Source organism: Apodemus sylvaticus, chromosome 4, assembly GCF_947179515.1.
Source record: "Apodemus sylvaticus chromosome 4, mApoSyl1.1, whole genome shotgun sequence".
NCBI lineage: Eukaryota > Metazoa > Chordata > Mammalia > Rodentia > Muridae > Apodemus > Apodemus sylvaticus.
The window spans coordinates 155,508,764-155,535,472 of NC_067475.1; the positions used below are offsets into that span (position 1 = coordinate 155,508,764).

Below are 26,709 nucleotides of genomic sequence, written 5' to 3' on the forward strand. Positions count from 1 at the left end.
TAACCCAACCAATCAAACAAACGAAAAACAAACACATCTTATGCACTCATTGATGAGTGAATATCAACCAAAACGCTCAGAATACCCAAGACACAATTCACAGACCACATGAAGGCCAAGAAGAAGGAAGGCCGCAGTGTGGATACTTCCATTTGTCTTAGAAGGGGGATCAAAATACCCATGGGAGGAGATTTAGACACAAAGGGTGGAGCAGAACCTTAAGGAAAGGCCATTTAGAGACTGCTCCACATGGGATTCATCCCATACACACTTACCAAACCCAGTCACTATTGTGACTGCCAACAAGGGCTATCTGACAGGAGCCCGATATACCTGTCTCCTGAGAGGCTCTGCCAGTGCCTGACAAAGACAGAAGTTGATGCTCACAGCCAACCAATGGACTAAGCACAGGGTCCCCAATGGAGGAGCTAGAGAGCTATAGGGTTTTGCAGCCCCATAGGCTGGAATAATAATATAAACCAACCAGTAACCAGAGCTCCAAGGAACTAACCCACCAACCAAAGAGTACATATGGAGGGACCCATGGCTCCAGCTACATATATAGCAGAGGATGGGTTTTTCAGAAATCAATGAGAGGAGAGGACATTGGTCCTGTGAAAGCTTGCTGCTCCACTGAAGGGTAATGCCAGGACAGGAAAGTGGAAGTGGGTAGATAGGTGAGCAGGGGTCTGGAAGATGGGATAGGGGGTTTTCCGAGAGGAAATGAGGAAAGGGAATAATATTTGAGATGTAAATAAAGTAAATATCTAATAAAAAGAAATGGAACTTTGGATATAGTTATGCCATCGACTGCATGCATAGCTTCTGCATGTGCACTAATATAAACAAATGAATGACCCCACCCCAAAATACAGATTTTAGGTAAAATATTGCTACTGTTGGCTAAAATATTATCTGAAAATCAATTTCCCCTATAGAATTATGGGAAACTTTAAAAATTATGTATGCATTTTTCTGTATTACATGTATTACTGCTACCCACAGAACCCAGAGGAAGGTGTCAGGTTCTCTGGAAATAGAATGAATGAATGAAGCTTGTTGCAGGTTGTGTGTTCTGTGTATGGAAAAAAGTGTTGCCAAACAATGAACCATCTTTCTAACCACCATGGGGGCACATTTAATATCCAACTTACTATGAATCCATGCAGCACTCTTGTGACACTCTGGAACACAAGGAGCAGAAGGCGCACTAGTGACCCTACACAATGCAGGCATAAAAGCTTCTGCTATAGATAAGGCAGAGATACTGGAGTCCTGGGTAGAAATGGGAGCTCAAAGTCCTGGTACTTAAGAAATCATTCTATGGATACAGGGAAATGACCCAAAGAAGTCAAAGCTATACCTGACCCAGACTTATCTAGGTAGTTATAGTTGAGAAGGAAGAACTTAGTAATAGCTTCACGTTCTAATTAATGATATATGTATTTAAATGTTCAATATTTACAATACTATGGTAATAGTATTAGGATACAAATAGCCCACAGTTATTATACTTATATACTTCTTTTAACTTGTCTCACTCAGGAATTCAAACCAATGTTCTAATCTGTCTTGCACACAACTGCGTAGCATAAGCTGTCTTCCACACCATGACCATTATAATTTAGAAGACTCTCAAGTGGTTGGATTACAGACATGGTACAACACACTTGTGTGAGAAATGCACCTGTTTATAAAGTGACTATACATGTCTTAGCAAAGGAAACTTCTTGTCTTGGGACATCATTCCAGCTTATAATCCTATAAAGACAAGCCCATATATCTCAAAATGCATTACTTCTAACTTTGGGCATTTCCCCAAGTGTATACTATGTCATTACCTTCGTATAGTTGAAATTTTTCCAAGCAGGGATTCTTCATCAAGGACACTAAGCCAATTTCCATACAAATCTGAATAAAGTAAGCTTCCTTGTATGTTTCTAATAAAATCCTTTTATAATGAAAAAAACACAAGAAAATTAATGGTCTATGTACATTGTAGAAAGTATTTGAAAAAAGTTTTGTTTAAAAATAGGAGGTTAGACCAGGGATTGTTAACTTGTGTGTCACAATCTGTTTGGGGGTTCCATATCCTGCATATCAATAATTCCATGCATTATGCATTATAAAAGTGGAAACTAAAGGCAGGAGCCTATGTGTTTTTACCTAAGAGTAGAAGCAAAGAATCAGAGTTCTGACTGCAGCATCAATGAAATAACCCTACTGTCTATTCTGATTGCCTTTCCTGGTTTTCAGTCAACCCTACTACCTGAAATCAGGGATATGCTTTCCAACTCACAGGCTGAAATTCTATCTGTCTCAATGGAGGTCAGCCGCTCTGTGGGATATCCAGACAGTAGCCTAGCACGACTGCTCTCTGAGAGACTTTACCCAGCAGCTGGCTAAAACAGATAGAGACCCACAGGGAAACATTAGATAGAGCTCATGGACTCTTAGTGAATAATTGAGGAAAGAATTCAGGGCCCCGATCAAGATAGGGACTCCACAAGAAGATCAACAGACTCAACTACCGTGGACCATTGAGAGCTGCCAAGAAGTGAACACCAACCAAAAAGCATACAGAAGCTGCGCTGTGACATATGGCATATATGTAGCAAATGTGCAGCTCGGACACCATGTGGGTCCCCCAACATTTGGAACAGGGTCTATCACTAAAACTGTTGACTGTCTGTGGAAACCCCTCACCCAGCTGGCCTCAGTAGGAAAAGTTGTGCTAACCTTGAAGAGAATTGATTTGTCAGGGTGCAAGGATAACACATGGGGACCTTGACCTGCTCAGAGGAGAAGGAAAGAGACTCATAAAGGATGAAGAGGTAGAGTGTAGCAGTTTCAAGATGAAAATTAATAAATAAATGAATGAATAAATTGGTAGTAATAATAGTAATATTAAAAGAAGAAAAAATGAACAGTAAGTATTAAAAAAACAATAAAACAAACAAAAAGCAAAGTGTTCTTTCTGAAAATAAAAAACCATCCAAAAATGACAGGGCCAGGAAATGCTTCATTCTGATTGTATAATTAGGTGAACTTGTACTTTCAGTTCACAGAGAGTAAAGTTGTAATATACATATATGCCTCTGGGTACACCTGGAATAGTGGTGAACTTCCTTACTTAAGCACACTGTTTTACATGTGAGAATGTCTCACAGTTTCATATCCATTCTTAAAACATGTAAATATTCAATTAAAATGTGTAAATATTCAACTATTTAAATTAATTGTAAGCAGCAACTTGTTTGAAATGCCACAATTAACTTTCACATTGTATCAAGGATAGAAATTCAGACAAATGGAAGGTGCCCAGGTGTTCCTGTACCTTTAAATTGCTGTGAATACACATGAGTTCCAGTTACTGATCTTCACTTTCCTCCCTGTGATGTGGTCCCAGGTTTCTGGCAATGAGAGCCAGATGCACTTGGCAAGCTCGAGGGCCAAGGGGGGATCATTTGTTACCATTGCCTAACGTTATTAACCATGGCTACTCTCAGAGCATTATCTTTTCTCTTGATGTCTGGGGCCATAGCTCCAGTCTACTTAGAGGCAATCTCAGATCATGCCCCAAATAAAAATCAAACAATGATATTTGCTCTAGAGTTACTGCTGCTCACTGAGAAGTTAAGCATATTAGACTACTTAGAAGTAAGTTAGGCTAATTCTTCAGTATTTGACATGGGGTTAGGATGGCAATATCAGGAAAAAGTGAAAATACTGCTTTATTTTTTCTTAGAGAAGGAAAACAATTTTATATATCTACTGGACATAGATATTGGACTGGATATAGAATTGGCAACATGCAATTCTCTCACATTACAAGTCTGTGGTAGAACAGCTATTTTGTACTGTTGTTACTTAAGTTTTTGTGGTAAGTATGATTTAAGACATGCATCGTGTAAAACACACTTTTATTACTATTATTACTTGTTCTATTATTAATTCAGGTGGCATAGTTAGAGAGGTGAAATCAGTGGGAACATTTGTAATGCCAAAAAAGCCCATCTGATGTATGAGAAAGTTAACCTCCAACATAAAGTGTTCACCTGTGTCTTTGTGATGAATCTTTGAGCTTGTCACACTTTTACCTAAAGTGACTCTTATTCGGAGATCATGTATCCATAGTTCAAGAAAACTGTCATGATCTGGTAATCTCAAGGACAGAATATGCATCTCTAGAGGGATGCTGAATGTTGGTGATGCAAAATACTGCCTTACCTTTAAAAGGTAAGCTACTGTGAGTACCGATTCTTGGTCCCAATTGATGTGTTGCTCAGTATAGATCTTATCCTTCAGGACCAAGTGTGATCTATCGGAAATGGATTGGAATACTTCTTCTGATTCTGGTCCTTTTTCCTCAATGACCGATATCATATCCTGTGTGGGATAAGGACAAGCTTCTATTATAACAGATCCAAACAGCTAAAGCACAAATAGGTCTTTGAAGGTAAACCAGAGTCATGGCAATCATGGATGCATAGCTACAACTGAAAGAAATGAAGAGGACATTTCACTTTTTTCTTTTTTAGCTTCCAAATATATTTCTTTCCCTAATCCATTTTTCCCAATTTGAATCATCAAGGGTTTCTGGTAATTAAACAACCCTCCAGATTGAATCACACTTCTAGTCACCGAAGCATTTTGGTGAATGGTGTTCTCTTACTTTTTCTTTGCTTTTTGAAGTTCTTTCTAGAGCATGCCATTCCAAGTAACTATTGGGATAGTTCTCTTTCAGAGATCACATCACTATTTGGCTTCCTGTCTACCCTGACCTCTACTGTGAAAACTGGCATTTGTGTTTTAAAGAAATCTTTCCTTTTCCACTATACTTCTGAGACTTTTATTTCCTTCTTTGGTGACTTCTTATTTTAAACCATCCTTATCGAAAGATGCTGTCACATTTAAGAACCCAAGCAATTTTCAGTTGTTCTACCATGGTTTCACTCTGTAAAAATGAGGACCATACACAGATTTACTCCATGTTTTCTTTCATTTTAATTGATTACATGATTACAGTTATTGATGACAAAATTATCCTGATCTAAAATACCTAAGGAATGGGCAGTAATTCTCATGTGTCTAACATGATAAACTTGTTCACGTGTGGCATAAATTCCTGGCACAGGCATAGAGCTAAAAGAGATGCTGGACAGTAAATGAATATTTCCAATGGAAATCTAGAAGCATATTTAAGATAGACTAAGCCTATTAGGCAACAATTTCATAGAATGCAGTAGTTTAAAAAGATCAATGTATAGCAAAAAACATGTATATATCTAATTTATTGTTAATATCAGATAGTAATCTATAGATATTTTTGATTATAAGATTGAGTAATACCAGAGGCAATAACACCAAGGTAGACTCTAGAGTAATATGGAGTCCTAACACAGTTCAAAATATTGATAGTTGGGCAATTCCAAAGATCCATTGCATCCAACAAGCTGGTGAGTTTGGGTCTTTGCTGAAATCAGTGAAAAACATGGGAATACTATTTCTTTTCAAATTTTCACTTTTCATTAAATTAGAAGACTCTAACTTCAGTAGGTTTTATTTCTACTTTAAAAGAATCTGACCTCATGAATAGGTTATCTGTATATTCATCAGTTTGGTGAAATAGTTTACTTAGAAAATGGTTCCCAGAAATTATGGGAAATAGGACAGGTTTAGAAACCCAAAATGAAACAAACTCACAAGTATAGAAGGTAGCATTTTGTCCAAGCATATAAACCGTGGACAAGTACGAAATACTTGGTTTTTTGGTGGTGCAGTAGGAGTTTGAGAAGTTGTTTGCTGGGTTGCATTCATATTATCTTCTTGAGTCTCTGATTCTAATAAAGGAGTAAAATCATTATTTATTGTAATTGAACTCACTTAGCACTTGCATGACCTTCACATTTTATAGCCTGCATTACTTATGCTTCACCACAAAGACACAGAAAAATAATCAGTATTATAACATTTATAATCATGATATTACTTCATAAGGCATTGGATATCTAGTTGTATATGGCCACAGTTCTAGTATACCTAGTAGTTTTAGGGTTTGTCTTGAAAGGTAAGCATATAGGTATTAGATTCAAGCGATAAAATAGTACCAATTTTTTAGTCCACCTGTGTCTTTCTGGCAGAACTGCCATGGCCAAATGTAAATTAACAATAGTATTTGAATTTCACCACACAACTTGCCTGACTGCACTTTTATTACAATCCTTGGTTTCCCCCTTCACAACCCACCGAACTGAGAGCTCAAATCTGAGTTCACAGTGCCAATGAATCCCATACTGGTATATTAGGCTATATTTTAAAACTTGCATAAAAGAAAAGCATTTTGGCATGTGCCTTTATACCCAGACCTCAGAAGCTGAGCCAAGATGATCTCTGCGAGTTTGAGGTCAGTCTGGTCTACACAGTAAGATTTAGGACAGCCAGACATTTCAGGTAGAGAAAACCCAATTTGGTATTGAATTGCTATTCAATGTATAATACACATCTAAATTAATACCCTTTATATCAAAGTAAGTAACATATACTTAGTCAATTACTCTCATTTCTGGGATTTACCTTTTGCATAAATTCAGGACCAGTGCAAAGAGGTACCAAAATATGGAGGGAATCTCTTGCAGTAGGAAATTATAACACACAGGTGAAGTGTCCCTTCACATGGTTTAGCAAATTCTTCATTGTTGTTTGTTATAAAATTCATAGTTCAGTGCTAAATGATTCTAACTTTTAACTTATAGTAGTAGGACATGTATACACACCGTTAGTGCCCTCAGAGAGAGGAGGAGCCACTTGACTTATTGTTGGTTCATCATGTTCAGGGGTGTATGTCCTCCCCTTGGGGCAGCTGCTGGCTCCATGTTCTGGTTCATTTGGGGTGATGATATTAGATGTAGTAACCTGGTCACATGAGGTATTTCCTCCGGGTCCATGATAAAACGAGGTTTCATACCATAGTGCAACAATATCTAGCCCGAACAGTTTCGGAGAATTATCTATGAGGAATGTTACGAGAGAAATCTGGGACAAAAAAAGGGCAAACAAAAAGGGTCTCTGTCATTTTGCATAGTTACAAATCACATTTTATTTAAGAATTTGGGAGGCTAAAAGTATGTACTTTAAAATACTGAGATAACATTAGCTTTAATGAAGTATCGAGGCGGGCTTCTTCTTAGAAATTTAAAAGATGATTATGAGATCAGATATTCAAGTGTGGTCATCACAGTCCAATATCATATAAGAGGATGATTTCCAATTTTCACCCTGTGAGGCCCAGAATGTTATACATATTGTCCACTTGATTAACCTTGCTTGTCTTGGACACATTCATGGCTGTGCATATTTGTAAGGATGCTTAAAGAAAAGCACAGCTAAGGAGGGAACTTTCTACTCAAAGGTCCCATGGGCTAACTAAAAGGCAAGAGACAGGCAAACCCATCTATGGGGTAACATTCATATTTCCCTGATGGTTCAGTGCAAATGCCATGGTAACAGCTTGATCCTCAGGTTTATTATGCTGGGAATTAATAAAATAATGCCTATGGAAGAAACTGGATAGTTATGGATCTGCAGTGTTTGTTTCTTTGTACCCCTTTTTTTTTCCTTAGGATATTTGTTCCTATGCAATATGAGGAATACTTATTCTCAATTAGGCTGTCCTATAATATATTCCTTTCAGGTCCCAGGGCAGTTGGTCAATTAATAGTGAATCAGAAGCTCAAATACTGAGAATCAAAATAACCATTTGATACCAATACTGTAAAAATTCTGGTACTTTATTATAATATTTGAAAGGCAGGTCCCATAGAATACTTTACTCTATAATTCTCTAAACCAATGATAACCAGCATCAAGAGGTCAAGGCCATATTTAATTACAGAAATCAGGAGTCATAATAACCATACCTGATAAAAATGATCCAAAATTGCATTACCTTTGTTTTGTTGAGGAAACCATCATGAAAACAAGTAGCATTTTACAAATTCTACTCTGATTACATCAGAATTCATTCTTGGTTGGTGAACCCAGTACCCAGGGTTGTTTTTTTTTTTTTTTTTTTTTTTTTTTTCATTTCACAGCATTTATTCTCACTGGATTCGTCTAAGGATATTCTAAGTCACAACTGACAAAAAAACCGCATCATTGAGCTCAAATACCTATTCATATTTTACTTACTTAAAATGCACCAATGATTCTTCCTCTCCAAAAGAAAGCCATTCAAACATGTACTTATTTTACAAAATGAAGCAAAACCAAAGCCAAAATCATCATCATCAACAACAAAGTAACTCAGACTCTGAGGGTAATACTGTCTTTCTGTCACATTGTGAAGGCTTATCAAAGCTAGGCTTAAAGTAAATGGCCAATTACCTTTTTGGAAATATCAGTAGCCAGTACTTTATTTCCATATCTAGGAAGGCATAAAAGAAATGGCGCTATTGCAGCAGAGAGACTGTATGCTGGCATGTGGTTTATCGAGGAATTTCTGGCTATTTTATTTAGAATTCTAAACATCTGTCTCAGGAATGCAGCATTCAGTGGCGGGAGTTCTTCTAAAAGCCTGAACAAAGAGACAGTTATGTTAAAAACAAGTTTACTCAATTTATAAATATAGAAAAGGGGAAAGTAATTATATCTTTTGAAATGACCTCCATAAATAAAAGGAAAGTAACAATGTATATTCAAAATATTGCTTAAATGTTTTTCCAGAATCAGGGTAGGGGTGGGGCCAAAATGACAAATTTAAGTGTAATACAAAACTGATAATCATAAGCATGGTCCACTGTGACTCCCTAAGTCACACCTCTGTTTGCAAATGTATTCCGTGTTTGTGAACAATTGAAACCTTTTGCTGGCAGCATTTTTACTGAATATTTTTGGGATATATATTCTCTAATGTGTATAAGCAAATATTACTTCTATTTGGTTGATGTTGTTCACACAATTCGCCAGCCATTACCTCTTTGCTGTTGATAGTTTTTCTTCATTGCTGACCATTTCGGGTATGGAAAGCCAGTGCTCATACAGCTGAGACGTCAATAGACTGCCTTTAATCATTTGAAGAAACTCCTTATATAGAGAGAAGAAATATTTTGCAGAAAACAAATTATGGAGATTACTGAAAACTTATTCAACTCTAAAATTTCGGATAGTCCCAACTTTCTTCACAGCTCCCCGACATTCCCCAAGGTAGAATGTTGACTGATGTGTAGGGCCAGTAAGATTTGTCCATAAAAACTGGAAAACTAAGAGCTGATGTTCAAATGTGCTTGGATTGCTGAAAAATCTCTTTTTAGATCGAAGTCCTCTAGTGGACAACTAAGCGAACTAGCATACCTAAGAGATCAATACCTCAGACCAAATACTATTTTTACATGACAGAAATATACAACGATGATAACTATAACAAAGAAACCCATATTATGTTAGTATCTAATTTCTGAGGTGCAGAAAATCATATCCACTATTAGAAGCATGGGAAGATATGAGGTCATGGCTCTTAGAGAAGGTCCTATCACAGTTTCTCTAAACAAGCATGATTCCATAGTCTGTTCCAAATATTTAAGATAATTTTTACAGATAATGTAGCTTGCAAAGGTACTCTTGGCAATGCATGGAAACTATTATGAAAAACCACAGCTATTCAAGGTACAGAAAACAAAATATCCTGTGGCTTCAAGCCAAACTGCATACATAGTACACGCTAACTCCTAAACCCTGGGCTGCAAACATTGGTCAAAAGAGTCAGAAAGATTATATACCAGAAGATCAATAAATCTGCTTTGACATTGGGAGTCCTAGAAATGTGGGAGAGGCTTCACATTTGATAGTTCAACAATGTAATATGCTTGTCAAAACAATTTCTGAACAAAAGTCATCAATGTTAGTAATTCTAAATGGGAATGAATAAATCTTGTAAAAACAAACTTCTAGATAAAGAACTACATGCACATACATATTACAAAGAGTGAGGAAATTTGTATTTCTCAAAGGGAAGCCCCTAATTTGTAAGCCAATCATAGTTACCTCAGAAATAGTTCATATACTACCAATGATAATGGACTTATTAGGTTGTTTGAACATATTTGTGGGCTCACTTTTATCTATATAATAATAACAGAAGATGAAAATGGGCCATGTATTTTAGCAGAAGTAGGAGTCTAAGGGGAAACAAACTTAGAGCAAGGGAAAGGAAGGAGTGAAATGATGTAATTGAATTTTAATTTAAATAACAAATAAAAAGTATCATTTTATGGTGGTGAAGGTATGGCAGACTGATTAAGAATACTTGTTTCACAGCCATGAGGCCCTGCATTTCTGTACCAATATTTTGTGAGATATAGACAAGCAGATTATGACATCCTACTTGATATGTGTAGCAAAGAGTTACATGTAGGAGTCACATTCTCTATACTGAGGAAGAGAAACCTGCTTCTCAGAAAAACAGTAGTGCAAGACAGAGAATGAAGAACTCTGGCAGTCAAATGCATCTGAATTGGCATGCCTACCAGGTGACATTCCTATGCAAGTATGAAGTGACCATCCACATGGCCACATGAGAAAATCAAAGGAAAGATACTTTAGTAACTTTACTGCTCATTCTGACTGGATATTTGTTTGAGTCCCTACTCCTTATGTGATGAATAGCAGAAGAACCTTTTAGCTTACCAGATTTCCCTCTTATGTATCTACTATCACTCAAGGGAATGCATGATGAAGGAAACTACTCATGTAGACTCAGAGGAATCCAGAGGCTATGTGATGCAAGGACGATCCCTACCTTTAGAATCCAGCTTGCCAGGTGCACCGAGTGTTTTCTTATATTCACCTTTTGCCCAGAGTCGAGTTTTTCTTTCACTCCTTTGCACAATACATCACTAGGAGCTATACTAAATATACCTACTGCTGTAGGGCCCTTTTCTCTTAAGAGGGACAGGATGTCCTGAGAGAAAGAAAGGGAAATACCAGTCACTCTTTATGCAGTGCCCAGCACTATTGGCTCAGGAGAAGCAGACCAATGGCGTGCACAGGTGCAGTGAAAGGGCTGGCATGGGCAAGAAGGACTGCAAACTGGTTTGGACTCTCAATCTTTACTTGTACAAATCCCACCCTACTGTTAACTCTGAAAGATCAGGCAACACTGGTCTTTTTATCAGATTTTTCCTTAGGAAAGCCAAAAGTGAATCATGTGAGTCCTACCAGAATTTCGGTGGGCCATTTTCCATCCTTACAGATCCAATTCAACTCTCTACCAAAGAGTTTTCCCTTCTTCTTAACTTTTGGGACAGTGTACCCTTGGTCCTCATGGGGCACATAGGCCCTGGGGAAGCATCGTGTCCTATAAGTTCTTTCCTTCTTCTTCAGTATTTCCGTTGATTCTAAGGAGGAGATAAGATCATTACCTGGAATCCTGTAATATGGCCTTTTAAAAAACCAAATTTCAATTGCATAATGTCCCTGTTGTCATGGATTAGGCGTCCTGTAGCATCTTTATATTCTTCTTCCCTATACTCTACATTGTTATTAATCTGTGAGATGTATCTAAGACATGATCCCATGGGAATTCTCACAAGATTATGTTGCACTGCATCATAAGATAAATGATATGCAATTGAGCAAGTTCCCTGAACTATGTACAGGCAGTTGTATCACTAAGTCATATCCATTTTCATAGCTACCCTCATTTTTATTCACAGCAATCAGTTTTATATTTTCTTCAAATGTCATAGTGAAGCGCTTCCAATTCTTAGATTTCTTGATGAGCTTTTAGAAGGACCATTGTTACATTTCTATCATCAGCAATATTCCTCCTTCATGGGAATGCATACATGACTGCCTGTTTTGTCAAACTCAGGACCCTAGTTCCTGTAGTGTAAGTTCAAAGCTGAGATCAAAGTTTACTTTTCTCTTCAAAGACATCTTTTCAAAAACTAGACCATAATGAACAATTATATGGTACTTAAAACAAAAGTATTAAAAGTAAATAAAAGAGTCATATAACAAAATATAAATTAAACGGTCTTTCTCAATATAGAAAGTTTTGACTATTTGTCCAAAACAAAATAATAAGACTGGAAAAACACAAGTAATATGATACAGTCTGAATAGGATATATCAATTTTAGTGTAAGTATGCATCTGTATAGACATGTATTTAGGCACACATATGTATACACATACATACACACAATGACTTTTTTTAGAAAAGCAAGAATTTAAAGCAATGAAGGGGATACTTAGGAGTAATGTGGAAAATAATAAAATAATAAAACAAGAAAATATTTTTGGAAAAAAATGTCCTTAAGACAATTTCAAAAGCCCCAGAACTTAAGTATTAAGTCTATTTGAAATCCAACTGCAGGTATAGAAGACACACAAAAATATGCTTTTAGTGTAATTGAAAATGAGATTAGAGTCTGAGCTTGGACACCAAGGTTACTTCTACTTTAGTCTGACACAGATTATGTCCAGTTCCATACATATATCCTTTCTGTGCCTCTTACAATAATTTAAATGCAGTTCTTAGGTCATTCTCTGCTTTAATCATGAAACAACATGAAATTGTATTCTAATGAGATGAAAGCTCTGTGCCCACACACTTGTATACATATAGCATCTCGGAATTCCAGCTTATGGTGACTATCTGTCTGGAACAAATGGGATATTCTCCCAAAAAAATCAAGTTTAGACTTGATGTCAGAATATAAAGATCTCCGGCTAGACCTGGGGCGTATTGTATTGGGTTTGTTTTCTGCAGTGCCCTTCCCGTAAGCAACAATGTCAACATGCATTGATATTTTATGCAAAATTGAAATGGCAACTAGGAGGGCACTTGAAGGAAGGTAGACGACTTACTCTGCTGCTGGCTTATAGCTGAGTATCGGGGCTTTAAAATGAATTGCCCCTCCAAGTTTAGGTCTTGCCTAAGCAATCCAGGCAAGAGAGGAAAAGCTGTAGAATTTTTTGAATTTACTCTACTGTAGGTGTGTTGAAGGTGGGTCATTATGACCTCCTGTAGATACTCATAACCTATAAAAAGAAAAGAATATAAATTGAAACTAATCATAATGAGTGTGAGCTTCCAATGGGTTTTGGCAAGCACTACTCTATTTTCTGTCTCAACTTTCTTCTGGACAATGTAGACTGTCCCTAAGCATTAGGAGAATGACATGAATATTATGATAAAGTAAGGATGTGTAAGCTGAGAACTCTAAAATCAAGGAGAAAATTTTCAATTTATCACTTTATTTAGATCCACATGAGCACATTTGTTGTTTCTACTTTGACAGTATTAAGACCTGCCTGTTTTAGGTGTATGGCCTGTAGGTTGAAATACACATTCAAAGTGATAGTGAGACACAAACAAGAGCAGTAAGTTCTTGGGATTTCTGAAAAATTCATGATGTACAAAGATCTTCCAAATTTTAGAATTAAACTGATATCAAGTTCACAGATTTCACTCAATAAATTTATTTAGAATGTGCCAATCCATATTTGTCTTTTCACTGACTGAGTACTGCTATTGTGTCCATCATATAAAAAGCAAAAAAAAAAAAAAAAACTGGATGATTTTGGCCCATGCTTGTATTTTCAGCACTCATTGATTAAAAAAGTAAGGACTGGGAGTTTCATACCTGCTTGGACTCAATAGAAATATAAAGTCAAATGTGTCAGTTTGGTTTGAGCTGGTTATTATCTAGTGTATTAAAATCCTGAAAATAAATATTGAAGAAAAACAAAAGTAGTTAAGTTTCAGTTTCCTTCAAATAATCAAAATATTGCCAGTGTCCTTCATAATACATGAGAAAATGTTGAATAACAAAGTACTCTGATCTCTAAAAGACATTGTTACTGTCTCTTTTCTGTAGTTCACTTTATGCATTCAAATTTCACATTTTAATTAACTTTTAAAAGATAATCCTTGCAAGCACACTTAATGATCTCAGAATTTTAATTGTTATCCAAATGCTTCTGAGCATTTTATTACTCTTATTTATTTGGCAATAATTTAGCTAGTGAGAAAATTTTTTAAAAAGACAATAGAAGGAACACCAGGTGATTCAGTCAAGAAGTCTCTAGTAATCTGAATATGATCTCTCATTCAGTGGGGAAATTGCTTGTCATAGGGAACTGCATATTTCACATGGACTCACATATGGCCACATTTACAATTTTCATTACGAAACAGAATCTACATAGTTTAAAATAAAGAGAATATGTTTGTTTATAACATGTACACTTTTATTAAGATGGTCACAAGTCAGTGTAAAGGACAGCTCTGCCTGACTCATCACCTCAACCCACACCCAGGGAGACCAAAGCCTTCATACATCAAGTTGCAGCACAAAAAAGTGGAGCCCACAATAGCTGACCATGCAGAAGCGAAAAACAAAAAGAAAGAAGTACTAAGGCAGAAGATTTTTTAAAAAGATGCAGTACACAATTTACACAGAAGCAACACTGTCACCTTCCCAGTGAGGACTCAGGTAATGGACTTAGCATCCTCCTCTTAGGAGTGTGGGTGACTTTGGGGAGGGGGAAGGACTTCCTGTAACCATATATTTCATGGATAATGGAATGACTTTTAAAAAGAACAAAAAGAAAAAAATGTACAATCAAAGTCCACAGACACATTGTAGAACTTTGGGGGATGTTTGCTCCAACCTACCACTGTTCCAGATTTTAAACCCTGATCAAAAACTCCAAAACAAAGCAAATTGAATAAGTTTTAAACTTGCCACATTTTTTTGCCACTTACATGAAATCTTTGGACACACACACACACACACACACACACACATACACACACACACACAAGTCTTGTGACCGCAGTTTCCTCAAAGACACTGAATTATTCTTTGAATGTGTTTTCATTTAAATTTTAGACTTGTTTCTGTTTGTAATTGTTTTGCTCAGATGTATACTGTTGTACCATATAGAGCCTGATAACTGAGCAGGTCATACCAGGGAATTTGATCCCCTGAAACTATAGTTTTGGATGCCTATGAGCTATCATGTGACTGTTGGGAATCAATGAAAAATTTCTCTAGCTAGTAGGATTTTGTGTAATGATTACCCATTTTTTTTTTGTTGTTACTTTCTTCAGAAATGATATATTCAGAGTTTTGTTTTTCTTTTTAGGAAAATTAAGTTTCTCAAGTGAAAATCACAGTAGAATCTGTTATTTTTTTGTCAGCTCACAGACTCTATCTTAATGAGGTTATCAATGTGCCTGAAGGCTACAATGAAGTTATTATAAATATAATGAATGGCATAATATTTAGAAATTTTGTTTTAGTATGTACTTAAATGTAAGTCTAAATAATGAAAATCTGAGATTTCAGGGATAGACCATTGAACTCAGCTAGTCCTTCTTTAGATTTCTCTGGTACTTACCTTGCAGTGGTCTTGGAGCTTCTGCATGGCCAGGATGGAACCAGAGTTGGTAATCTCCATTGTTCTGAGAGCCAAAAAGAACCAACTGTCACAAATAATCTGACAGTAGAATCCTGTATAATATAGTGATTTTCTTTACTTACAATTTCCAGCTCTCTAGCAGGAAAATTATTAGGACTAGTATGAATGGCATATATTCTGACCACAGATTTGAGTCATCAGGACTGATTTCAGAAGAAAATCAAGAAGTACTTGCCTTTCCTCTCTGAAGTAAACTCCGTCTATTGATCCACCAAGAATACTGGTCTTATTCTTATAGAATAAGAAATTGCATTCGGCCATCAACACTAACCAAGACCAATATTATTACAAAATGACCCACAAGGGTCTCTCCGTCTATCAGTGGGATATTGAATATTGATTTGACATGAACACACAACCTTGAACCCATAGAGTCATATACTCACTGTGATTATGATGACTTGATAAAGAACATTTGAAAAATATAGTTATTTCAGCAACAGTGAGAAAAATAGCCAAAATAAACCCCAAGAAACAAAAAACAGAGAGGCTTTGAGGGTGCCTAGGAGTACACACAACCATTGGTTTTCATTTAGCGATAACCATTCTGTGGAGAAGATGAAGATGGGTCTGACCTGGAAAATAGGCCAGATACTGGAAAGAAGTTCCACAACATAATTATTGCATACAGAATTATGGATCCATTGAAACAATAATATAAATAGAACATTCTGTTGAAATTGCTAGCAAACTCCAGGATAATATAATCTAATTGGAGTTATCATTAATTGTACTTGCTTGTTGATTCATGAGTAAATCCAAGAAAGTGTGTCATAGAGTTTTTAAGTATTAAGCTAAGGGACAAAAATGCATTCAAGCAGACACTCAAACATCTACTCACCCAAATATAGAAGGAGAGAAAGAGTAAGAAAGAGAAAGAGCAATAGAGACAGAGAAACAGAGTGACACTCTCTGTTTCTCAGATACTCATCATACGAACCCACAGGAAGTGATAGAGAGATATATACACATATACAGTGAAATTCACCAATACACACACACACACACACACACACATATACACCCCACACACAATAACATAGGGCTATAAGTTTCCTTTCTTTGGAAATGTAGACAAGAAATTCAAGAAAAAGGTCCCTCTCTAGATTATTATATTATAGATGCCTTTACTTCCAAAAGGAGAAGATTGTAAAATATGCAAATTTATCATGATGAAGTTTCATCTGTATAATTTATATGCATACACCTTTGCAGATATGTGAATCTCAAAAGGAAAATTCAATTTTAACCCCAAAGAACTTGAAAATAACTTACGGGTATTCTCATCATTGATAGTAACTTCATAATTATTTCATTTACTGTATCGATGTTTGTTGCTTTTATGCATAAAGGCTATGAAAAGTACAGAGAAGAATGGTATAAAACAATGTTGAAGCTCATAAGTATAAAATTGGTTATTGTCTAATCATTACTAATAATCTAAAATCTGTAATCTAACTCTAATATAAAATAAACATTTTCTTTTCTTCCCTTGCGATAACTCTGGAAGACTTTCAGTCTAACATATTTATCACAAAATTAACTATGTGGATACTTGATATTCAAACATTAACTGTAACAGGTTGTGTATAATAAAGCAAGACTGAGTAGCCGTGGGTGCAGGAGCTCAGCATCCTGATTATTCTCTCATTATGTCAGCAGACAGGTAGGGGGAGGGTGGTTGGAATAGAGCACAACCCTTTGCTTCCTCCCTGTTTAGACTTCCATCACTTACATCCTTACTTTCATGTACACCATGTGTACAGTTCTAGGAAAGTCAGGATGAATAGCAAAACTGCAATAAAAAAAGAAAAGAAAAACAAAAACAAAAGAAAATGAAAAACAAAACAAACAAAGATGGGTGATTACTCTCTCCATGTCAAGCTGTGTATATAGTTAGATGGTATACAGACATACAGTAATGAAATCTGTAATGGTGATAGAACTAGGAAATCAAAATGAGCATTTTAGAATTCCTCTATTGCTTTATGCTCCCAAAACAAGCAAGGTGCTTTTATTTTTTGATCTCTATTGCTTCTCACAGCTAGAATCTTCTACAAAGACCCAGGAAGACAGCAAGAAGTAAATAGCATGAAATAAAATGTTAGGAATCTGAGAAGATAGCACTGATGTACTCGAATTCTAATATATTACTATAGTGTATGACTGTGAGTAGGTAGGTATATCTTTACGAAGATAGTTTCTAAGGTATCAGCTATCTGCAATAAGCATTGTTAGTGCCTAAGAAACAGTCCCTTAAATAAGAAACATATCACAAGTGCCCCCTTGCTATCCATAAGCAACCTTGAAACAAGAAAAAAGGAAACCACTTCATAATCCATTATCTTTCACAGCATTTTTATTTATTGTTTTCTAACCACTGGGCATAATCTATTATCCTGAAAATAATTTTGTGTGTGTGTGTGTGTGTGTGTGTGTGTGTGTGAGTGTGTGTGTGTGTGTGAGAGAGAGAGTCTTTGTGTGTGTGTGTGTGAGAGAGAGAGTATGTTTTGTGTCTGTGTGTGAGTGTGTATGTGTGTGTGAGAGAGAGAGAGTCTGTGTGTGTGTGTGAGAGAGCATGTTGTGTGTGTGTGTGTGTGTTTCTGAAGATTTATCCAAGTCCCTACTGCAACATGACAGGTAACTTGAATTTTATGAACAAGGATAAGGATACCTTACACTAACTAATTTTACATCTTGCTATCTATATACTAAGAATTATGCAAAAACATCTTAGAATGTGGAAGAACATCTCTGATCTTCTGGTGTAATGTAAATAGGATGGAACCAATGTGTGCATTTGCTCAAAATGTAGATGTGGATGAAAATATAGCTCATGGCCCAAAAATCATATATGCTAGAAGGACAAATTCCAACACCACATACACAAATACATACATGCATGAAGACACACACACACACATACACACACACACATACACACAGAGTATGCATAATTAATTTAAAGAAAAGTAAAACTTTTAATATTTTGTTAATATCTTAAATCTTCTGTATAATTTTAAAACAACAAAGTAATATAGTTTTCTAGAGATAGAAAAATAATTCAAATATGATTTTATTTGACCTTATTGTAAAATATTGAATTCTGAGTGCATTTTGAACATATTAAGTTCTACCTAATGATTGCAAAGATGGGTGCATTTCTTCCTGATGCTGGTGATGTTTATAATTTTAAACAAAATAATTCTAAAGATACTGTTTTTAAAGCATGAAAATGAAAAGGCAACTGGGAGTTTTTGTACATGTTAATATATTTCTTGACTCATAGAGAACCAGGCATATGTAAGTAATTCTCAGGAGATAAGATTAACCTTATAATAGATCACATGTTCCTACTCTGAGGAAAAAATAGGCTTTCAATAATTGTTCAATGATACATAAAAATGTTTATTGTAGATAAAAGGAACTATACCTTTTTATTCTAAAAGGATAGAAATATAAACCCTGTAAATATTGAAATTACATATCCATAAACTAGATGTGAAACAATGAGGTGTTGCTATCTCTAATGAATTTCAGAACAGATTACTTTAAGCCATCTGGGAATATAGTAAAATGTGCTCCTCCAGCCATGGCATAGGCATTGACTCATGAGGACAGTGCAGTTAGTTGTTATCTCTACAATATAAAGTCAAATAGTCAATATTTTATATATTTGTATTTGAAGTCAAGAGTACGAGAAGGTATGTGCATCTTAGGGAGTGGTTTGTGGATATCTTGGGATTCATGCAGGTGATTTGGCAGTGGATTTCTAAACATCAAAGATGATTGTAAAATCATCTGCATCTACATATTTTAAAATATGAACAGAGTCTGAGGGATCTACATTCAATCCTAAGAATAAGAAAAAGGGAAAAATTGGAGGAAAAGACATCCTTAAGTAAGAATAGCAAAAAATATTTTCCTAATACATCCATAGCAAAAAATACAGGTTTATCTTAAGTGTAATGAAATACATAGATGATTCAAAAACTCTCAAACCTAAAAAGCCAAACTATAAACATAAAATCAAATAAAACAACCAAAGAATTGATAAAAATATGAAGTATCATTGCTAAATATTCATGAGGGAACATGGAGAAAGAAAAGTGATAGAGGATATTTATTTAAATTAGAAGAATATTTTTATGTTCTGAAAACAACTCTTCAACTATTGTGGAGGGTGTCATTTCCCCAATTTCTTTCTCAGTCTGTTTATCCTTGGAGTATAGGAAGACTACTGATATGTTTGAGTTAATTTTATATCAGGCCACTTTGCTGAAGTTATTTATCAGCTGTAGGAGTTCTCTGGTGGAGTTTCTTAGGTTACTTAATCTGCAAATAGTGACAATTTGATTTCTTCCTTTCCAACTTGTATCCCTTTGACATCCTTTTAATGTCTAATTGCTCTAGTTAGAGCTTCAAGTACTATAGTGAATAAATGTGGAGAGGGCAGCCTTGTCTATTCCCTGATTTTAGTAGGATTGTTTCGAGTTTCTCTCTGTTTAGTTGATGTTGGCTCCTGGGTTGCTGTATGTTGCTTTTACTATGTTTAGGTATTGGCCCTGAATTCCTGTTCTTTCCGAGACTTTTAACAACAAAGAATGCTGGATTTTGTCAAATGCCTTTTCAGCATCTAATGAAATGACCATGTGTTTTTTTTTTATCTTTCTCCCCCAATGGGGGAGCTAGAAAAAGTGCCAAAACGGGTTTGCAGTGCCATAGTAAAAACAACAGTATGAGCCACCCAGTGTTCCTAGAGCTTCCAGGGACAAAAATACCAACCAGATAGTACACATGGTGTTACCCATACCTCCAGAGGCATAGGCAACAGAGGATGGCCTGTTGGACATCAAAGGGAGGAAAGGTCCATGGTCCTGGAAAGGCTTGATACAGCAGTGTAGGGGAATACCAGGACAGGGAAGTGTGATGGGGATGATTGGGGAACAGGGGAGAAGAGATGGCTTATGGGACTTTTGGGGGGGGAGGAGAACCAGGAAAGGGGAAATCATTTGAAATGTAAATAAAGAATATATCTAATAATAAAAATAAGAAAACAACTCTTCAAGGACAAAAGGGAAACAAACATATCTCGTGAAGAAAAGCTATAAGGTACATACCTATTACCAATCTTCTGAACTACACAAAAGGTAATAATTATGTTAATTATTAAAAAAATTGCTACTAATTATAAAATTCTTAATAATTATGGAAGGATAATATATGAAAGTACTAGAGTTGTGGTTAAAAATCAGTAAAAATGTTTACTTTTCAGGAATTGGATCTAATTCACCATGGTGTTGAAAGACATCAGAGAGATTGCTCATGTACAATACTGAGCATTTGCCATAGATGAAATCAAGCATCAGAGGCAAGAGAGCAGTTCCCTACAGGACTATCTGCTCTTCTCCTCTTCGCTGTCCTGAGGACACATCTGCTTCAGTCAACCTAATGTATGTCACTGGTTAGTAATTACTTTTATACTACAATTTCTCTTTACTGTTTTATATAACCTAGAAAATACGAATATCAAGTTTTGTGGTATTCATTATACACAGCTTGGTAAGTGTGTTGAAATTTTAACAGTGACTTGTTAGAATATCGACTCTAGGTACATTTTGTACACATTAGCATTTATAAAAGTCAGAGAGATTGTGATCCTCTTGAGCTACATTCTATTCTATTTTACAGTAGCGATGGTCTTCAATGCTCTGCATGCTACATAAGTTAAGTTTCTGATCTGCACTGAACACAGTAGTGAGAATGAGCAATAATATAAGTACTAAAAAATAGACAATTATTTAATAGTTATGTGTATAACTCAATGATAAAACTACTATGTAATATGTGTTAGGTCATGACTAAAACTGTACATACTATTCACACATATGACCACACACACACAGACATACTCACAGACACACACACACACACACACACAAACACACACAAACACACACATGCCCTAAGGGTAAATTAGTAAAAATGATTTCAAAGGAGAAGTTACATGAAAAGAAATCCCTATGCCTAGATCATTCAAATAAATACTAAGATAAAGATCCCTGATTATGCAGTTGTTCTTCCAAAGCAGTTGTGAGGATGCACAGAGACATACTGAAAGAGCAGAGGACAGAGCTTAAGAGATAAAATGGTGCAAAACATGTGGATGCGGAGAGCAAATTAATTCCTGATAATATTTTGCTGTTTAAGATTTCTTTATGGTTATATTATAAAATAACATTTATTTATGACTAGACAGAAATATTTTAAAATAAATAATAGTTGAACAACCCATGAGTTAATATATAAGCAATAACAACTCAAGAGAAAAAGCAGTTTAATTAGTATAATAATACTTGGCTTGGAAATATATGCTGATGCAATGCCCTGACATAATTTTCAATCACTTATGAAAAATATTTCCTCTTTTTTGTTGCTTTAGCTTGTGGATCAATCTTGTGCCGCAGTGCTTTCTATATATCACATGTAAAAGTCACATGTGTGCATGCCATACAAATATATATTCTATAGACATAAATCTCACTATGTCTCCCCTCCACTCTCTCCTTATGTCTCCCATTTCCATTACTCTACAAACTGCCTGTCTCTCTGCAAGTCATGAACTTGAAATATCAGGTTTGGTTTTGTATTCACATACACTGTCACAGTTTGGGATGTCCTCAGTGAATATCTTCATTGAGAAGTTTTTCTGTATACCCATCCTGGCTTCATTAGTGGATCTGATCAAATACAATAAAACACACAATATAGTAAAATTAATTTTCTAGTATCTCATTTTAAGCTAATCGCTGTTAATAGTTTATAAGAATCATCTTGGTGTTAAATATAAGAAAGTAGTTCAGCAATATTCACTATTGGATTAGGGAATATTTAAAAGTGTTTCAAGCCAAAACCATGGTCATGTAATAGCACATTGATCTAGGATGCACAGAAAGTCCTCAGAACTTTTTTTTTTTACAAGGTTGTAGTCAACTTGACTCCATCTGGAATGAACTACAAGTCTGAAATGGAGTGCATACCTGTGAAACAGATCTGGAGGCTGGAAGACACAAGCTTCTGACTTAGACCTCAACATGAAAAACTTGAGGCATAGGGGCCATGAAAAGCTTAGGCCCAGGCAAGATAGAACACACCCAGCTTTACTCCCTAAAGACTGAGGGGAGTGGATCTGAGTTCAAGGTCAGACTGAACTCAGCAAGGTCCTGATATAAGCAGGGTGGTAAACATCTTTAATCTGAGCCACACCCTCTGATGGAGGCCTACATAAGGACATTGGAAAAAAGGCTCACTCTCCTTTGCTTGCTTGCACTTACTGCCAGAGCATTTGTTAATATCTACTTCTTCAAGATTCTAGTAGATACAATAGACCAGGTGAAACAAATTAGCCTCATAGACTGAACAACTACAAGATATTTTAACTTCCTTTTCACAGCTGCCCATTGTTGGATTAGTTAGACTACAGCTGTTAGTCATTACAGTAAGTTCCCTTAATTTATAGGAAAAAAATACATAAATTCTGTGGCTCTAGAGAAAGTTCTGTGACTAATACACAAAGAAAAGGCAAAAATCTGCTTTACTTCAAAAGAGGAAATACAAGAGGGCTTGAATAGACATGGTACAATAACATCTATGGAGTCAAACACAAAGAAATACTGAAGAGTACTGTTTACTCCAATATAAAGGGGAGACAATGAATGCAGAACTTCCTGAAAGTTAAATGAAATATACAATAGACAGGAGAATCCAAAGCAGTATCCAATGACCATCTAATCAGCAACATATTTGGAGACAGGCTATGAAATATATTTTTAAGGAAGAAATGAATAATCGACTGCAATTCCCATATCAGTACAGAATTAAAGTATAATTACAAATAAAATACCTTTTGATAAAATAATACCAGCGATCTTTCTGTTCTTTTGAACTGTAATGTTAAAAGTGAAAAACAAGATTAGGGTCTTGACAATGGAGAGACTTTTAAGATTAATCTTCATAAAACCCAATGGCCCTCATGAAGGTGTACCTGTAGATGGTATTTTCCACATGACTGCTTTTCTGAACGACTTGTTTCACTGGAACACTTTTAACAGGAAGTTGAATACAGTTTGACAGCTAGTTGGGAATGTCAAGGCTTGACTGTGTTCTAAGAGCTGTATGACTATGGCTGTGCCAACAATTACTCCTAGCTTTAGTTTCATATGTATAAAGGGATAATTAAGAAAGTGTCCTCTTACCGTGAGGACATGTTCATATAGAAAGGTATCATTATTCGCACTAAACCACAGGAAAGTTACATGACCTTTCATTAGAATGCACTTAACTCAGGATGAACACCGTTTAAGAAAAAAATACTGTTTATTTCCTTGTGTGAATTACAGAACTAGCATACAAGACAGGAGGTCCTAGAAACTAGTGCTTAATTCGTGTGAGTCACCATGTTAACTCTCCTGGTACAAATTAAAAATAAGCTCACCACTATTCCACTGTAGCATAAAATACTCTAATTAAAGATGGAATAAAGATGAATTCACAATGCTAACATTCTATAACTGATAATTATATATTGAATGAGTTATACCTCAATGATATTTGACATATTCAGTGTCTGATAGTCATCAACATTATCTTGTTGATCAATGTATTTCTGATTCAAACAGTATCCCTCACCCAATGCACTATTCCTCTTGCCCATGCTCACAATCCCATATCAGGTATAGTTTTTTCATCTGTAAGCTAATGGTTACATAGCTTCCGCTTTCTGAAAATAATTATCTATGCTGCAAAGATCTTTCATTCACAGAATTTTCTTCTTCCTTTTGCCATGATTCTAACATTCATAACCTCAAGCTGTATTCCTGTGGAACTATGGACTGATTCTTGTTCAAAGACTGCCACATTCATGTTTCTACCATTAACAGCTTACCTACTCTACTCACTGCCTACAATCATTTTTGTCAGAAGGGTGGATGATGCCTGTGACACCCAACCTACACATACAAACATATCTATACACATATATACATATTATATATATAATATGTATTATATATATTATACTGAACAAACAAATTTGAGTACAGATTCAGAGGTGATGAGCTGGGAGTGTAAAGAAGGGTATGTTAACTGAAGAAGGCTTAGAAGAGCCTGGACATTGAGCTCCAGCATATCAAAATAAGCTAATGTGTGTGTCTATCACCTGCAGATTCAGTTAAACCTTACTCCTTGACCCTTATCCTTATCAGTTGACCATTAGACACAAAATATTCAAATACTTGAGCATTCTATGAGTAGCTATTTTTATGTGCTCAATTAAAAACTATTTTTATGGAAATTACCTGGGCAGTATTGGAGGTATTGGTTAAATATAAGTAAAATATGCAATATTATTGGAGGGAGATCAATTTCTGTATTTTTAAAACCTAGATACTGGATATTATAGGGCAAAGAATGTGGAAGGTATCTTCTAAGTCCTTGTTTGGTCCACATTCTGCTTAGAAAATAATGTCTCTCCATTCTACCCCAAGAATCTTCTGGAGTCCTGATGAACATCTAGATCAAACATTAAATAATATACTTACATTTGAAATGCATGTTTTGAAAAGTATAGACAAACTAGGGACACTATAAAAGGAAAAAAATTGAACTTGACAGCATGTATACAATCAGACTAAACTAGATTCTTATTATGCAAATATTGTGGTTAATTATTTAACCTGTGAATTAGGAAGCATTAAGTTGCCCCACAATTTCTGTAGCTATCCTCCTGTGAATACAAGTCCAAAGTGTAGGTCTTACCTAAAGGTGGCCAAAAACATTCCAGTGGGCCAAAACAGGGCAAGTGTCCGGCAGGTGCAGATTTCATTTATTCTGACTAGGTTGATTATGTCCATATTATCCACAGCACACAGGTATTGCAAAGGGATTATGTGTTTTATTTTAAACTTTCTCTTCTTCCTAGAAAGAGAATCAAGTATCTCAGTTAGTTTGATCTGCATTGTAGTGGGAATTGCTTTTAGAAATACCCAGGTTCTTCCTGTCCCAGAGCAGAGGAGGATCCGTCCATTTTTTCATTCAGGCACAGTTCAAGCCAAAGTAGATGGAATTCAACCAAGTTTGTGTTGAAAGAAGTTACTGGATACTAGTTTCTCAATGCTCACAAATAGACATAGCCTAATTGTTTTCTGATTGGAGAAATTTTAGAATGACTACACTATGAATATGTGTGTTTATATGTGTCTGTGTGTGTCTGTGTATATATATATGGCATTTTTAGAAGGCCATGTATTTCATGATTTCTCCTTGTGATTTTGATAATAATTAACCATATTGCTATATTTCCATACTGTCCATACCAAAAAAGAATTTGTTAAAATTTTGTGTTTTACTTAATTACATTTAATAATCTTTCAAAATTAAATTATATAGAAACATTGTCTGGCTGGATAAAAATAATCTTCCATTGTCCTTCTTTGTATACTAAGATGTCACTTCAGCACACTTCAATGGCTCCTTTTGTAAACATACAAAGCACATCTCATTCAAGAATCCAGAAAGATGATTATTTATCCCAATAATTTAAACAAATAATTGGAAATGTCTTCGAATCAAACATTGTGATCTAATCAAAAGTGTTTGTAAGAAATAGTAATCTTGGAAGGATTACTTTCCTTCTTCCATCATTCCTTTTCTATGGAGCTGGTCCTTTGAGAAATTCACAAACATATACACTGTGTTCTGACCAGTTTATTTTTTATTTTTTGCTCTCTAACTTCCCTTCTATCTTTTGACATAATCCTTCCCAGATTTGTGACTGTTCTATTACTTTATGATAGGCTGAATATGACCTCGGTGTGCATGCATGTGTGAGAGCAAGTGCATGTGCGTGTGAATGTGCATGTGCTTGTGCGCATGTGTATGTGTGCGTGTGAGCGTCTGTGCACGCGCGCGGGCACGTGTGTGTGTGTGTGTGTGTGTGTGTGTGTGTGTGTGTGTGTGAACTTGGGTATGTAACTCTGCATTGCACACTGTTAAGGTGATGTGTTGGTCCAAAACTGAAGATAGTGATTCTTCCTCTCTCAGATTCAGGAGACAATAGGACACAAGAATAAATCCTGATTCAAAAGTCCTATATATAAATCTATCTAAGCTTCAAACATGTGACATTTTTGAAACATGATATTATAGAGAAAGATTTACC

At 35.7% G+C, this 26,709-nt stretch overlaps 1 protein-coding gene and 1 long non-coding RNA gene across 10 annotated transcripts in view; both read right to left on the bottom strand.

Annotated features, from left to right (window-relative positions):
* The window catches only part of LOC127683495 (rho GTPase-activating protein 20-like), a 420,246-nt gene extending 407,137 nt beyond the window's left edge, over positions 1-13,109 (bottom strand). For 2 of the 9 annotated variants that reach the window (XM_052180778.1, XM_052180777.1), the window contains exons 1-9: positions 12,870-13,105; positions 11,215-11,393; positions 10,796-10,957; positions 8,975-9,084; positions 8,386-8,575; positions 6,777-7,035; positions 5,707-5,843; positions 4,231-4,389; positions 1,842-1,951 (exon numbers count right to left, since the gene is read on the bottom strand). In XM_052180778.1, coding sequence (XP_052036738.1) covers positions 1,842-1,951; positions 4,231-4,389; positions 5,707-5,843; positions 6,777-7,035; positions 8,386-8,575; positions 8,975-9,084; positions 10,796-10,957; positions 11,215-11,393; positions 12,870-13,080 — 1,517 coding nt within the window. In that variant the 5' untranslated portion in view covers positions 13,081-13,105. Of the gene's footprint in view, positions 1-1,841; positions 1,952-4,230; positions 4,390-5,706; positions 5,844-6,776; positions 7,036-8,385; positions 8,576-8,974; positions 9,085-10,795; positions 10,958-11,214; positions 11,394-12,869 lie in introns of all 9 variants that reach the window. The other 7 variants (XM_052180775.1, XM_052180773.1, XR_007977561.1 and 4 more) reach the window with 6 other exon arrangements.
* A 9,046-nt stretch (positions 13,110-22,155) lies between these two features.
* Positions 22,156-25,378, bottom strand: LOC127683512 (uncharacterized). Its single transcript, XR_007977569.1, has 3 exons — positions 25,308-25,378; positions 23,395-23,436; positions 22,156-22,231 (listed from the first exon to the last, which is right to left on the bottom strand). It is a non-coding gene; the product is annotated as an uncharacterized LOC127683512 (long non-coding RNA).
* Positions 25,379-26,709: the final 1,331 nt, after the last annotated feature.